We start from the raw sequence: 13,748 nt of genomic DNA on the forward strand, positions 1-13,748 counted from the left end.
TGATGCCCAAGTTCACCACAACGCTTGCATTTGTGCATTCTCTTCAATGCATTCTCATCTGTACCTCTAATTCTCTTCTTCTTTGGTCTTCTAGGGGGTCTTAGATTAAGCTTAGGAGGCAACACTTTGTATCCAATATCAACTTTTATCCATTGGGCCTCATCAGATAATGGTCCAATTTTTAATGCATAAGTAGCTTTATACTTTGCAATGGTGAAGTATTCAGAAACATAATTTTCCAAGTTTGCACCTCTTATACTACAAATAAAGGCAGCTGCATGAACACAAGGAATGCCTAACATGTTCCACACGACAAGAGCACCTTCATTCATTTAGAATTACTTCATATCTTTCATTAGTCTCCATTACTTCTGCTTTATAATCACTGGTTCTATAAACATTATAATCACCTAACTTAAGATTGATATCTCTAATATATTTTATTACCAAAGGAACTAAATTTTCCTTCCAGCGAGTAGCCATTCGCCTTCTAGCTTCCATCTTCATCATAATTTTTTGCCTCACAACATCTAATAGATCAAGAATAGGTTTATGTCTAGCCTCAGAAATCCAGACATTGAATGACTTTGAAAAGTTGTTCGTTATGTAGGAGCACTTAGCTATGATACCAAATTGAGATCTACTCCACAAACCAATATTTTCAGTACTCGGATACTTAAATGCCTCCAAGCTAGCTTTTTTAATTTGATCCATAACATCATCATGCTGAACTTTTGTGAATGTCCTTGTAGCTTCCCATACCTTAATTTTAAACCAATCTCCTGGAAACTTTGTTTGAAAGTTTTTGTACAGGTGCCTCATGCATTTTCTATGTTCTGTTTAAGGATATATATATTGTACTGCTTCTTCTAGTCCCTTTTGTCGATCAGATATAATTACTAAACCTTCAGGAGTTTCTATTGCTTCTTTAAGTGCCTCTAAAAATCAAGTCCAGCTATTGCTATCTTCAGATTCTGCTATACCAAAGGCAACTGAAAATAAAGTATTATTTTCATAAAGTGCTGTAGCAACCATCATCACACCTCGAAATGTTTTCTTTAAGTGGCAACCATCTGGCCTATAAGAGGTCTACAACCAGATAAGAAGCCCATACTGCAAGCTCCTAGAGCAACAAAGAAGTGGTGGAAGTAATGCCTATCACCTACCACATCTAATTGCAGCTTTACTACACTACTTGAATTTCTTCTTAAAAGCTCCTCTTTGAAATCTTCCATTCTGTCAAAAGAATCTGCCCAATTCTCATGAATCATGGACATGGCAAGCTCCTTTCCTCGTCAAACTCTGTGATATGGAAACTCAAGATGATGGAACTGCAATAATCTCTTTTTTAGTTCAATAGGTGACAGGTCATCCTCTTTTCTTAGCTAACCATTCACCCTGTCACGTATCCAAAACTGTGTGGCCATCTTGTTGCCACATTTATTCACAGATGAGCATGTATGAGGTTCCTTCAAATTTTTGATCTGCACAAACAGCCATAAGAATAAATTAATACAAGTAACATTATTTATATACACTATAATGAATAGAATTGATATTTCTACCATAATACCTGAAATGTGTGACCATCGCATAATAGTGAAGTATGGAGCCTCCAATTGCAAGCTTCATTTTTGCAAGTTACTGTCATTCTACCTAGCTCACTTTTGAGAATCCTTACAACAAATTCATTTATTATAGCATTTTGACTCAATGCTACCTTGAAGTGTTCTCAACTTGCAAATTTTGCTCCCACAGACATGTTAGGATTCTCATTGTCCATCTCATATATCTCTCCCTTGTATTCTATGACATCATCATCATCAGACTCAGAATCATTACTATAGATACTATGATAACTACTCTCAGAACCATAAATTTCAGTATCTAATTCTTACTCCTCTTGAAATATAGCTTCATCGTTTACCCTAATATTGTCATTATTCTCAATAGCAGTAGCTGAGATATCAGTCCCTAATATAGCTGGACGCTCAATTTCATTCTATTTTTGGTTCTCCCTTTGGTCATCCACTTGAACCTCTCCTATTGCGACTATTTCACCTCTACATATTTCAATTTGGTCTTGACTACCTAGTGTTGATTAAGAAAACTGTATATCATTAGTCTCTTTTATGACAAATAAGAAGCACTCCTTCAAATCTTGACTTCAAACAAATTCATTAGTTTATGATCTGTATCTAGAATCATATAAGATTTAGATGATAAATGTCTAACCACAGACCAAATCTTTATAGTCTCTTCGAGCTTCAAATTAAATATATGCACTGTATCATCACATAGCTCTATGTAAGAATAGCAATCAACATTGACTAATCAGCTTTTTTGCCTCCCAAAATAATATTTTATTCTTGTAGAATTCTTAATCTTCTTAAAATAACTTTCAAATTTCATCTTCAACTTGAAAAGTGGTTGCTCCATTTTAATAAGCCTGGACATGAAATAAGCAACTATTCATGATAAATCATATACGAAATAAAATTTATCAACCAAAACCACACTATAGAAATATAAAAAAAAAGAAGGAATAATGCTTTTATCAATTCATGTGATATAACCACAAAATTATAGAGGTAAATTTGATAAAATATTTCAGCACATATCATCATTATTTTCACTATTTTTTTAATCTTAGAATATATTCTTGAAATAAATTTTAGAAATTTAACTAACAAATATCAAACTATTTCATGTTTATGTTTCAAATAAATAATTATTTATAAAAAAATATAGATTAAATAAAAAATAAAATATAAATTAAAGCTTGTATATAATATAATGATTAGGATGATAAAACATATCAATATATAATGATATGGTTGGCATCCGAGAATCAGGGACATCATAGTGTAGCAAGTTGAATGTTGTTGAACATAGTTAAACCAGAAGAGTAGGACCCACCAAATTGAGATGATCTAGATTTCGAAGGCAGGGGATACCAGTGGAGAGAAAGATGCCGCCAATATTCCTCAAAAAAGAAATGAAGCAGCAGATGCCGAGCAAAGAAAAATGGTTGATGCAGAGCAAAGAGGGCCCACCAGAAAGCCAAGAAAAATGGTGGGAGAGGCCAAAGGAGAGCGGAGAGGAGGCCGGTCTGATCTTCCGATTCAGCAAAACTCCGACAAATCAGCGTCAGCATCCCAAAATCCGGGAGTGCAATGCGTGGAGAACTCCGACGAGGTACCCAACATGGAAAAAATCCGATGTGCTCGGCTTGGCTTACGATGATGACCAAGATCGGCGATGCTGAGGAGATCACTGGCGAAGGAAACAGAGAAAAGGTTGCTCGTGCATGGGAGCGACGGTGGAGGGAGTAGGGCACGGAGGAGATTTTCGATGATGCGATCTCCGACGATGCTGAGGAGATCACCGATGAAGAGAAAAGAGAAAGAGGGTCCTCATGCGCGGGACCAGCGATGGAGGGAGTAGGAGTACGGCACAGAGGGGATTTCCGACGATGCGATCTCCGACGATGATCTCCAGCGAGAGGCTTTGACGGTGATCTCCAACGCGGGACCGACGGTGGAGGCTTTGATGGGATTTAGGGCTCCAGTGAGAGGAACGGGACGAATACGGGAGAAGAGAAAGAAAAAGGATCGGGTGGCTTCAGTCTACCCGTTAACCCATTAACTAGTTTAGGGATAAAAATGTAATTTCACTTTTTTATTAATTTTTAATTTACAGAAAAATATTTTTAGCTAATGGCGCTAGGACGACTGTTCGTAGAGGGTAGTCAAGCAAAAATAAAATTTTTTAAGGATATATATACAAATATAAAGTTTAAAAAGATATTTAAATAAATTTAGATTATTCAGAAGATATATATGTAAAAATTTTTAAATAAAAATATTTCAAACATCGTGCTGATTATATGCTGCTATATATTTACATATTAACTGGAGGCTTTGCATCCGTTCGCCATATGTAAGGACATTTCATCCACCACATATTTTAATACATTTTCATGCAGTAGTGGCTTGCTTCTTAAAGCTTTTGAGTATTTATTTGTAGATAACAATATTTTCTAGTATTTAATGATGCCGAATCCATAGAATCCATATCAATCTAACTGTCATCTAGTAGTTATTTCATCATGAACCTATGAATCACACCTGCAGTCAAATTATAGATAGATGTGGACCATCAAAGGTCCTCCAACTCTAGTAAAATGATTTAGGAACATGGAATAGATGATTGAGAAGATTTTTTGTTTTATTATCAAGAAGAAATAGCAAATGATAGCAAAATATTGCATGGATATAATAATAAGGGAGGGGATTTGTCATGGAAGAAAAGGACCAAAGAAATCAAAATCCCTTGCAAGATTGAATGTTATCTTCCAAGTGGAGTTGAAGAGAATTAGTGATAATTAATTGTTTAAATTTAAAAAAAAAAAAAAAAAGAGAGATTGGAGACTCTTCATGCGTATTGGATCTCGAGATATGAAAAATGAGGTGCAATAGGGCTGACGTTCATACTCTTGTGCTCTGCACTTCTGCATGCAAACACTCTCATCCATCTTTCTATTTTGACATTTTGACATGTACGGCAAATACAGGTTTTAGATTTATCTTATAAGGAACAGCTCAAACTAGATATCTATAAATTTTAAAGTTGTAAAGGCCGTCCTTTTTTGCTTGAATTTTTTAAATAATATATTTTAAGGGTAGGAAAATGATTCGTCATTATCTACACTTCCACCATATTTTTTTTTTTAATGATATTTTCTTACACAATCATGATATAAGATTACTTAATAAATCAATTAGCAAGTTTGCCAAGCAACTATGCATGAATCATGTATATGCAACCTATATTTTATATTTTATTTGTTGCATTAATTAGTTGGTATATAAAGTTGTATATTTTTTTAATATAGAAAGATATTGATTCTGGCACTCCATTAGAGATAAGAAAGATTGTAGAAAAAACTTATAAATTTTGAATTAATATTGATGAATATGATCTGAGCGAAGGATGACAAAGCTATACTGTTCTTAAAGTATCTTTTAGTGATGGATTTGTAGAATTTAGAGAAAATAGAAATGGAGGATCTTCTAATGTGAGTTATTTTTTCTCAATATGTTGGTTATGAATCATTATTATTTATATATTTTGTTGCAATATTTGATAACACTTCAGTTTTTGTATGCCAAAGATAATTAAAAGGAAAGTACTATTACAGATAGAACTATGAAGAAAAGAAATATACGAAGAAAGTAGATAAATGATCATATGATAAATATTATCACAATTGATAATGAAGATATTGTTTCAAGTTATGTAAATAATATAGATGATTTAAAAAAATATATATGTAACTAATTATATTTTTATTTTAAAAAAAATAATTAATTATGATATTCTATATTATATCTTTTTTTTATTCAAATAAAATCCCTAACAATTTTATGTTGTGTGAATTGAATAGATTTCTTTCAGTCTAGCTATTTTTTGATTTATAAGTTTTTTGTGATATCAAACATATATCAACTAAAATGATCGATTTTCATGATATTTATTATATTTGAGAAAGAGTACATTGTTCAAAAAGATACGTGAATAGAAGGTAAATTTTATCATGTTTCGACAAGGTAAGCATACTCAAAACAAAAGAAAAAAAATAATAAATTATCCTAATCTCTCTTGATGTTTGAAATAATTATATAATCGTTCAATATTTTAAAAATATAGGTATAACCTTTTAATCAAATATAGGCAACCGCACAAACCCATCGTAGAAGAAAGAAGAAAAAGAAAAATAATAATAAAAAAAAACCAAACCCCTTTCTCCCTCTCCTATTTTATGGAAATAGAAAATCTCTTTCTCTTCTTCTCCAATGCCCTCAGACCTTTCCCATCTACGGCGTCGAAGCTGCTGCGATACCTGTGGATGGAGGTCCTTATCGATGTCGGGTCCCTATGCTCCCTCGACCCTCGACCCCCTTGCTCACACCCCACGCCCCCTATGACCCACCCTTCCCTCAACTCCTATGCCCACACCCCACCGCACCCCACCACAACCCGACAGTGCCTGCGACCCCACCCCATCCCTCCTCCCTGCCCTGGCCCTTCCCCTCTAGCTAGATGAAATGAAAATAAATAAAAGGGTACCGAACTTACTTTTATCAGCAATAGCGACATAGAGACCTACGACGCATAGGAGATGGTTTCAGTGGTAAGGATTGACGTACGATGAGAGAGGAAGGGAGAGAGCTGAGGGAGAGGGGTTTCGGCAGAAGAGAGGGAGGGGGAGAGGGAAAGCACAGGTGGTGGGGAGGAGCCGAGGGTTTCGCGGGAAGAGAGGAGGGTTTTGAGAGAACCAACAGAGGCAGATGGAAGTGATTGAAAAAAATCTGATTTTTATTAAACTTTCAGTGATGCAAAATTATTTTCATCGCTAAAAATTATTATTAGTGATAAATATTCTATTTTCATCATTAATAATTTCATCAATTTTTTTTTCTCTAAAAAAATTTAACCAAAAATAATAATAAAAAAATTAATTTATGATGAAAAATAAATTGCCATCACTAATAAGTATTATTAGCAATGCAAAATATTTTTCCATCACTAATAGTTCCTGCCAAAAACATATTTTTTCTCTTTAAAAATTTTTTGTCTCAAAAAATTTAACCAAAAAGATTTCATAAAAAATTAATTTACGATGAAACATTATTTTTTATCATTAATAATCATTATTAGCAATGTAAATATGTTTCTATCGCTAATAATTCTCGACAAAAAAATTTTTTCCTTCTAAAAGTTTTTTTCTCTAAAAAATTTAATCAAAAAATTAGCGATGAAAAATATTTTAATGTTGCAAATACTTTCTACAAAAAAAATTATCCAAAAATAAATTTTTTATCGTAAATAAATTTTTGTTCGATGTATGGAGCGTATGCACATCATTCGATGCATGTGTGTGTGCGGGCTCTTATGGCATGCGATGGACAAGCATAGATGCATGCCACCTATACGATGATTATGAATGGAGATGACAAGAACTCCAATGTGATGCAGAGAGTATAGATATTTCAATAATTTTCATACCGTTCTATGCAAAGTGACATATACATCGTTCGATGCAATGAGTGATGCGCACTATTCGATGCTCATGATCTTGAAAGTGTAAATGAGTCGGGTTGACCCATAACCCAATCCAAATCAATCCGATTAGATTGATCCAAAATTTTTTGATATAAATAATTGGACATTAGCGATGAAAATATAGCATTCATCAACGATTCATCCCCCTCGACTTTTACCGTTCTCAAATCAACATTTTTTTTTCGAATAAGCCTGACGGTTCAAAAATCTTTAAAATTTGAGAGTTAGTATAAAAGGAGAAAGGTAAGAGATGAACGAGATGAGTGAAAGAAGAAGTTTAGAGAGTTGCAAGTATGGATTTTGCGGCTGGTAGAAGAAAATGTTAGTACAATAGAGGGGTAAAAATCGACAGAGAATGAGAAGCAGGATAAAATCAGTAGAAAAAAATTTTTACTATAAATAACCTACCATTTATTTTTTAAAAATTTTTAATTTTTCACTGATTATTTATTACAAAAATTTTTTGTTGCAAATAAATTAGTATTTATGATGAAAATAAATTTTACATCATAAATAAAATTATTTATGATGAAATATTTTTGTTGTAAATAATCTATCATTTATTTTGTTTAAATTTTTTATTTATCATTGATTATTTATGATAAAAATTTTTCATCAAAAATAATTTAGTATTTATGATAAAAAATAAATTTCCATCACAAATATAGTTTATTTACGACTAAAAATTTTTGTTGCAAATAATCTATTATTTATTTTTAAAAAAAATTAATTTTTTATCAATTATTTGTGATAAAAATATTTAGTCATAAATAATTTATGTTTGTGATGAAAATATTTTTTTCATCATAAATACTCTATTATTTGTATCAAAAAATATTTTTCATCATAAATAATATATTATTCATAATGAAAATATTTTTCTATCGCAAATATAGGTATTTACGATGCAAGTATTTTCGTAGCAAATAATTCGATCGCAAAAACCCTATTTCTTGTAGTGATATAATTTTTTTTATTTTTATCTATTCTATCTATCTAAGACTGGATCGGCTCAAATATCTTCTTAGTCTGCTAACTTTCATACCTTAATTAATTAATTTTTTAAATTAGCCCAGAGAACTTATAAATTTTTACTATTTTTTATATTTTTCTATCTCTGAGACTGAGTTAGCTATCCCATTTTTGTAAGTCAGCTAAGCTCCAATCTTTATCAACTATGTTGTTTTCATGGTTGGCTTAGGAGAATGTCTAAAATTTTTAATCTACTATCTTCATGTAGAGTCTGAGATTGAATCAGCTATCCAAATAGATGAGTTGATTTTAATCCTATCTTGACTGGCTCATATAAAAACTTAATCGATTAAGAGAGATCATCTAAATTTTATCTTTTTCTATCTTTTTCATGAACCAAGACTAGATCGAGAAAATTTCTTTCTTGATCGACTCAAAAGCATGCCATGTATGTCAAACTTGATTTTTTCTAATTTTAAATAGCTTTCTTTACCAAACATACTCTAGACTAGATTTATCTTCTCAAACTTAATATTTGAATTATTGAAAAATCTTTTTAGGCTAAATTTTTTTATCAAATTCTTTTCATACTAAACTTAGTATTTTTGCTTCCAAAACTTAGATCTTTGACTTGAGAACATAGAATCACTAAAATTTAATAGAATTTTCTCTTGAATTATGTCAACTTTTGAGTATTATAAAAAACTCTATAATCACTCTCAAAAGCATCACTAATAATTTCAATTTATACTCAAATTTTTTTGATATCATTAAAATCAATTCCAAAGCTAACATACGTTCACCATAAAACATATATTCTAGATTCTATGCCATGCTTGGATGATTGTAGAATAAAAATATTAAAATATTAGAATCATTTTTTTCAAATAAGTAAAATATAAATTTATTTTTTATTAAACTTCAGTAAAACAATTTATTAATAAAATAAATATTTTATGTATTCATAAAATATATTATTTTTTAAATAATTATGTAATTCATAAAATAATATTTTAAAAATAAGTATATTTTTTAAATAAAAAGTATCCCATACACCGTGCCGATTATATGCCACTATATATGTACATATTAAATGGAGGCATTGCATCCGTTCGCCATATGTAAGGACACTTCATCCACCATATATTTCAATACATTTTCATGCAATGACTTGCTTCTCAATGCTTCTGAGTATTTATTTGTAGATAACAATACTTTCTAGTATTTAATGATGCCGGATCCATAGAATTCATATCAATCTAGCTGTCATCTAGTATTTATTTAATCATGAACCCATGAATCATACCTGCAGTCAAAGTATAGATAGATGTGGACCATCAAAGATTCTCTAACTCTAGTAAAATGATTTAGGAACATGGAATAGATGATTGAGAAGATTTTTTTGTTTTATGATCAAGAAGAAATAGCAAATGATAGCTAAATATTGCAACGATATGGTAATAAGAGAGGAGATTTGTCATGGAAGAAGAGGATCAAAGAAATCAAAATCCCTTGCAAGATTGGATGTTATCTTCCAAGTGGAGTCGAAGAGAATTAGTGATAATGAATTAGTTAATTTTTTTTTTTTAAAGACTGGAGACTCTTCATGCGTATTGGATCTCGAGAAATGAAAAATGAGGTGCAATATGGCTAACGTTCACACTCCTGTGCTCTGCACTTTTGCATGCAAACCCCCTCATCCATCTTTCCATTTGACATTTTGACATGTACGGCAAATGTAGGTTTTAGATTTATCTCATAAGGAACAGCTCAAACCGGGTATCTATAAATTTTAAAGTTGTAAAGGCTGTCCTATTTTGTTTGAATTTTTTAAATAATATATTTTAAAAAAAAAAAAAAAATTATCATTATCTACACTTCCATCATAATTTTTTTTAATAATATTTTCTTACACAATCATGATATAAAATTACTTAATAAATTAATTGGCAAGTTTGCGAAGCAACTATGTATCAACCATGTGTATGCAACTTATATTTTATATTTTATTTATTGTATGAATCAGTTGGTAGTATAAAATTATATATTTTTTTAATATAGTAAGATATTGATTCTGGCGTTCCATTAGAGGTCAGAAAGATAGTAAAAAATAATTTATAAATTTTGAATTAATATTAATGAATATGACCTGAGCAAAAAAATGACAAAGCTACAATGTTCTTAAAGTACGATGGATTTGCAAAATTTAGAAGAAAAAAAAATGAAAAATCTTCCGACGTGAGTCATGTTTTCTCAATATATTGGTTATGAACCATTATTATACAAAGCAAGCATACTCAAAACACAAGAAAAAAAAAAAAATTATTTTAATTTTTTTGAGATTTAAAATAATTACATAACCATCCAATACTTCAAAACTACTGATGCAACGTTCTGATAAAATATAAAATTTTTAAATATAAAAAATAAAAAATATTAAAATAAAAATAAAAAATATTTTTAAATTTAAATTAATTAGATAATGATGATGCTAATAAGATTATTAATTTATGATATTAATAGAATGTTAGGTGTCATGCACCTGCACATGGTAAAAAGTAGTTAAACGTATATTTTTATAAATATTAATTAAAAATCTGTAATTATTTTATACTTCGAAAAAAATATTATAATTTATTTAAAAAATATATATATATCCTATATGTCGGTGATTCACAGCTGTCCTGCGCATTGTATTGTATAAGTTATGTGTCCATGACTCACAGCTGTCGTGATTAATAGGAAATTACTAGTTCGAGAGACGACTAAGTATTGGAAGGTCCATGGTGAACGGCTAACAACTATTAAAGGTCCGCCGCACTCTCTTGCAAACCATCTGCTTTCCCTTTCTCGTCGTGTCTCCTTCAATCCATCATGGCTTCAGCTACGGAGGAAGAAGCAAGCAAGCTCCGGGTTTTCTTCATCCCCTTCTACGCCTCGGGACACATTATCCCCATGACCGACCTCGCCCGCCTCTTTGCCGCTCGCCCTGGCGTGGAGCCCACCATGGTCCTCACCCCCGCCAACGCTGCCCTCATCCGCCCCACCCTCGACCGCTCAGCCGCCGACGGCCGCCCCGTCCGCCTCCTCCTCTATCCATTCCCTTCCGTCGGCCTGCCCTCCGGCGTCGAAAACTTAGCCACCATAACCCCCTCCGAGGTCTCGCGCGTCAGTGAGGCCGTCGCCCTGGCCCCAGAGACGCACGACCAGCTCCTCCGCCATCACCGCCCCGACGCCGTCATCGTCGACTTCTATTTCAGGTGGACCACCACCATCGCCGCCGGCATTCCCCGTATCATCTTCCACGCCATCGGCGGCTTCCCCTACTTAGCCATGAACAACCTTCACAAGATTCGATACAAGATTCGAGAAGTCGAGAACGGAAGCGAACCGATTGCGGTCCCTGACTTCCCAGGCCCATCGATCAAGATCCCCAAATCGGAGCTGCCGGACTTCCTCCACTCGCCGAAGCCCCTCACGGAGAAGTGGGATCGGTTGACGGAGTTGCAGATGGAAAGCTACGGCGTGGTGGCGAACACCTTCCACGAGCTTGAGCCCGAGTATTGCGACCACTTCCGGAAGGTGGACTGCAAGCGGGCCTGGTTTGTGGGCCCTGTCGCGCTGTCCTACGGGGAGGGCGCCGCGGAGCGGGGCGGCGGGGGGACGGGGGTGGAGGGCGGGAACCGGTGCCTCAAGTGGCTGGACACCAAGGGAGAGGGTTCGGTGGTGTTCGTTTGCTTCGGGAGCTGGTGCCACTTCACGGCGGAGCAGCTCCGGGAGATAGCGGTGGGGCTGGAGGCGTCGGGAAAGGCGTTCCTCTGGGCGATGAGGGGAACCACCGAGGATGCCGCCAAGACGGAAGAGTGGATGCCGGAGGGGTGGGAGGAGAGGGTGGGAGAGAGGGGACTAGTGGTGAGAGGCTGGGCCCCGCAGGTGGCGATTCTCGAGCACAAGGCGGTGGGGGCCTTCCTGACCCATTGCGGATGGAACTCCGTGCTGGAGGCGGCGGCCGCCGGTGTGCCGATGCTGACATGGCCGCTGGTCTTCGAGCAGTTCATCAACGAGCGGCTGGTGGTGGAGGTGATGGGGGTGGGGAAGAGGGTCTGGGACGGGTTCCGGAGCACGCTGGCGGAGGAGAAGGTGGTGGTGCCTGGGGAGGCGATCGGGAGGGCGGTGTCCGGATTCATGGAGCCAGGCGCCGACGGGGAGAGCGCGAGGCGGCGGGCCAAGGAGTACGCAGCGATGGCGCGGGCAGCGGTTGTGGAGGGCGGGTCGGCCCACCGTGATCTCTGCGGCCTGATCGACGAGCTCGTGGCGAAGACGAAGGACCGGAAGAAGGCGGTGCAAGGGCGGTAGGAGAAACTATCGGGTTGACTCATTCTCGTCCGATATATGGACAAAGACCCTAAAAATCCTTTACATCAACGTGCTTTCTATTAAATGCGAGCCATGGTGGACGCATGGGGTGGTGGACAAGAACAAAAAAAAAGATTACGCCTCCATGAGGCCCACTCACGGCTTCCTCTCTTCTCCCTATGAACAAAACAAATGTTCCCCAAGCTCTCGCCTTTTACTTCCACGGACATCTCGATCGCAACCATGAATGGGGTCGCCAAGCCATGTACCACGATGTGGGTATCAGAATTTTACGAAATAATAAAATTTATATAACAATAAAATCATCGCAGATTTTTTTTCTATCAATCCCTCGGATCAATATGCAATCATAAAAAAATCAAACTGCATGCGCTCCTTACTCATTACGTAGTATCTTTATTTTTCAATCTCAATTTTAAGTATAATCAATGAGAAAGATCTCACAAACTTTCGAATAAATTGAAAATCAAGTTCGTAAGGATTATATTTCATCCATCAAAAATAGTATTTGAATTATTTATAAGATTAGAAGATCAACATTATCCATGATGATTTCACAAAGATTAACTTTATCACAATAACCATCAAATATATCCTTATTAGTTTATTGGGGGCTTATCTTTAGTCAATTAAAATAAATCTCGATGCATATTAGTGTGAGCTATATCTAAATAGGATTTAATCAGATACATTTTAATATTCTCTCATTTGATCCAACCTAACATAATCATCTTCATTTTAATTTTAAAATATTTCAAAAATCTTTAATAAAATTTTATTTTGGATATGATAATTGAAAAACTGACGTGCATCTATATTAAAAAAAATTAATTGCTATGTAAGATAGACACTGTATGCTTATTATAAAATAATCAACTGTACGAATAATAGCAGCAAATACATTATCCAGCAACATACGATCTTCCACGCATCATAACACTAACGACATCTCATAATCAAATTATTTATATGAAATTTTACTTAATAAATAGATGAAATTTTATATCTATGCCTTCATCATCTTTATATCATATAGGAAACAGCTGATCAGCATAAAATAAAATAAACTAAAATTTATTATAAAACACAAAGTGATGACTTTATATATAATATCCAATACATATCAAAAAATGAGCTATATCCTATGTGATTTACATGATCTTTCAAAATTCCAGTAATATCTTTTAGTCAGTGGATTTACAATTATCAGCTCTATATTAATATATTCCACATATACTATATCTTTTATTCTCTCACAAAGAGCTAAGTAT

General features: G+C 34.5%; 1 protein-coding gene and 1 pseudogene across 1 annotated transcript; one reads left to right on the forward strand and one right to left on the reverse strand.

Annotated features, from left to right (window-relative positions):
* Positions 1-324: 324 nt before the first annotated feature.
* Positions 325-2,439, reverse strand: LOC140856172 (uncharacterized; annotated as a pseudogene).
* Positions 2,440-10,765: 8,326 nt separating this feature from the next.
* Positions 10,766-12,744, forward strand: LOC105036807 (probable UDP-glucosyl transferase 73B6). The gene has a single exon (XM_010912541.4). It carries the CDS (start codon positions 10,975-10,977, stop codon positions 12,454-12,456), a length of 1,482 nt encoding a protein of 493 aa, XP_010910843.3. The 5' UTR covers positions 10,766-10,974; the 3' UTR covers positions 12,457-12,744.
* The last annotated feature ends 1,004 nt before the right edge of the window (positions 12,745-13,748 follow it).

The sequence above is a fragment of the Elaeis guineensis genome, chromosome 3 (genome assembly GCF_000442705.2).
Source record: "Elaeis guineensis isolate ETL-2024a chromosome 3, EG11, whole genome shotgun sequence".
Classification (NCBI taxonomy): domain Eukaryota; kingdom Viridiplantae; phylum Streptophyta; class Magnoliopsida; order Arecales; family Arecaceae; genus Elaeis; species Elaeis guineensis.

What these genes read in the sequence shown, in the direction of transcription:
- LOC105036807 (XM_010912541.4), top strand. Translation starts at nt 10,975, where the DNA reads ATGGCTTCAGCTACGGAGGAAGAAGCAAGCAAGCTCCGGGTTTTCTTC.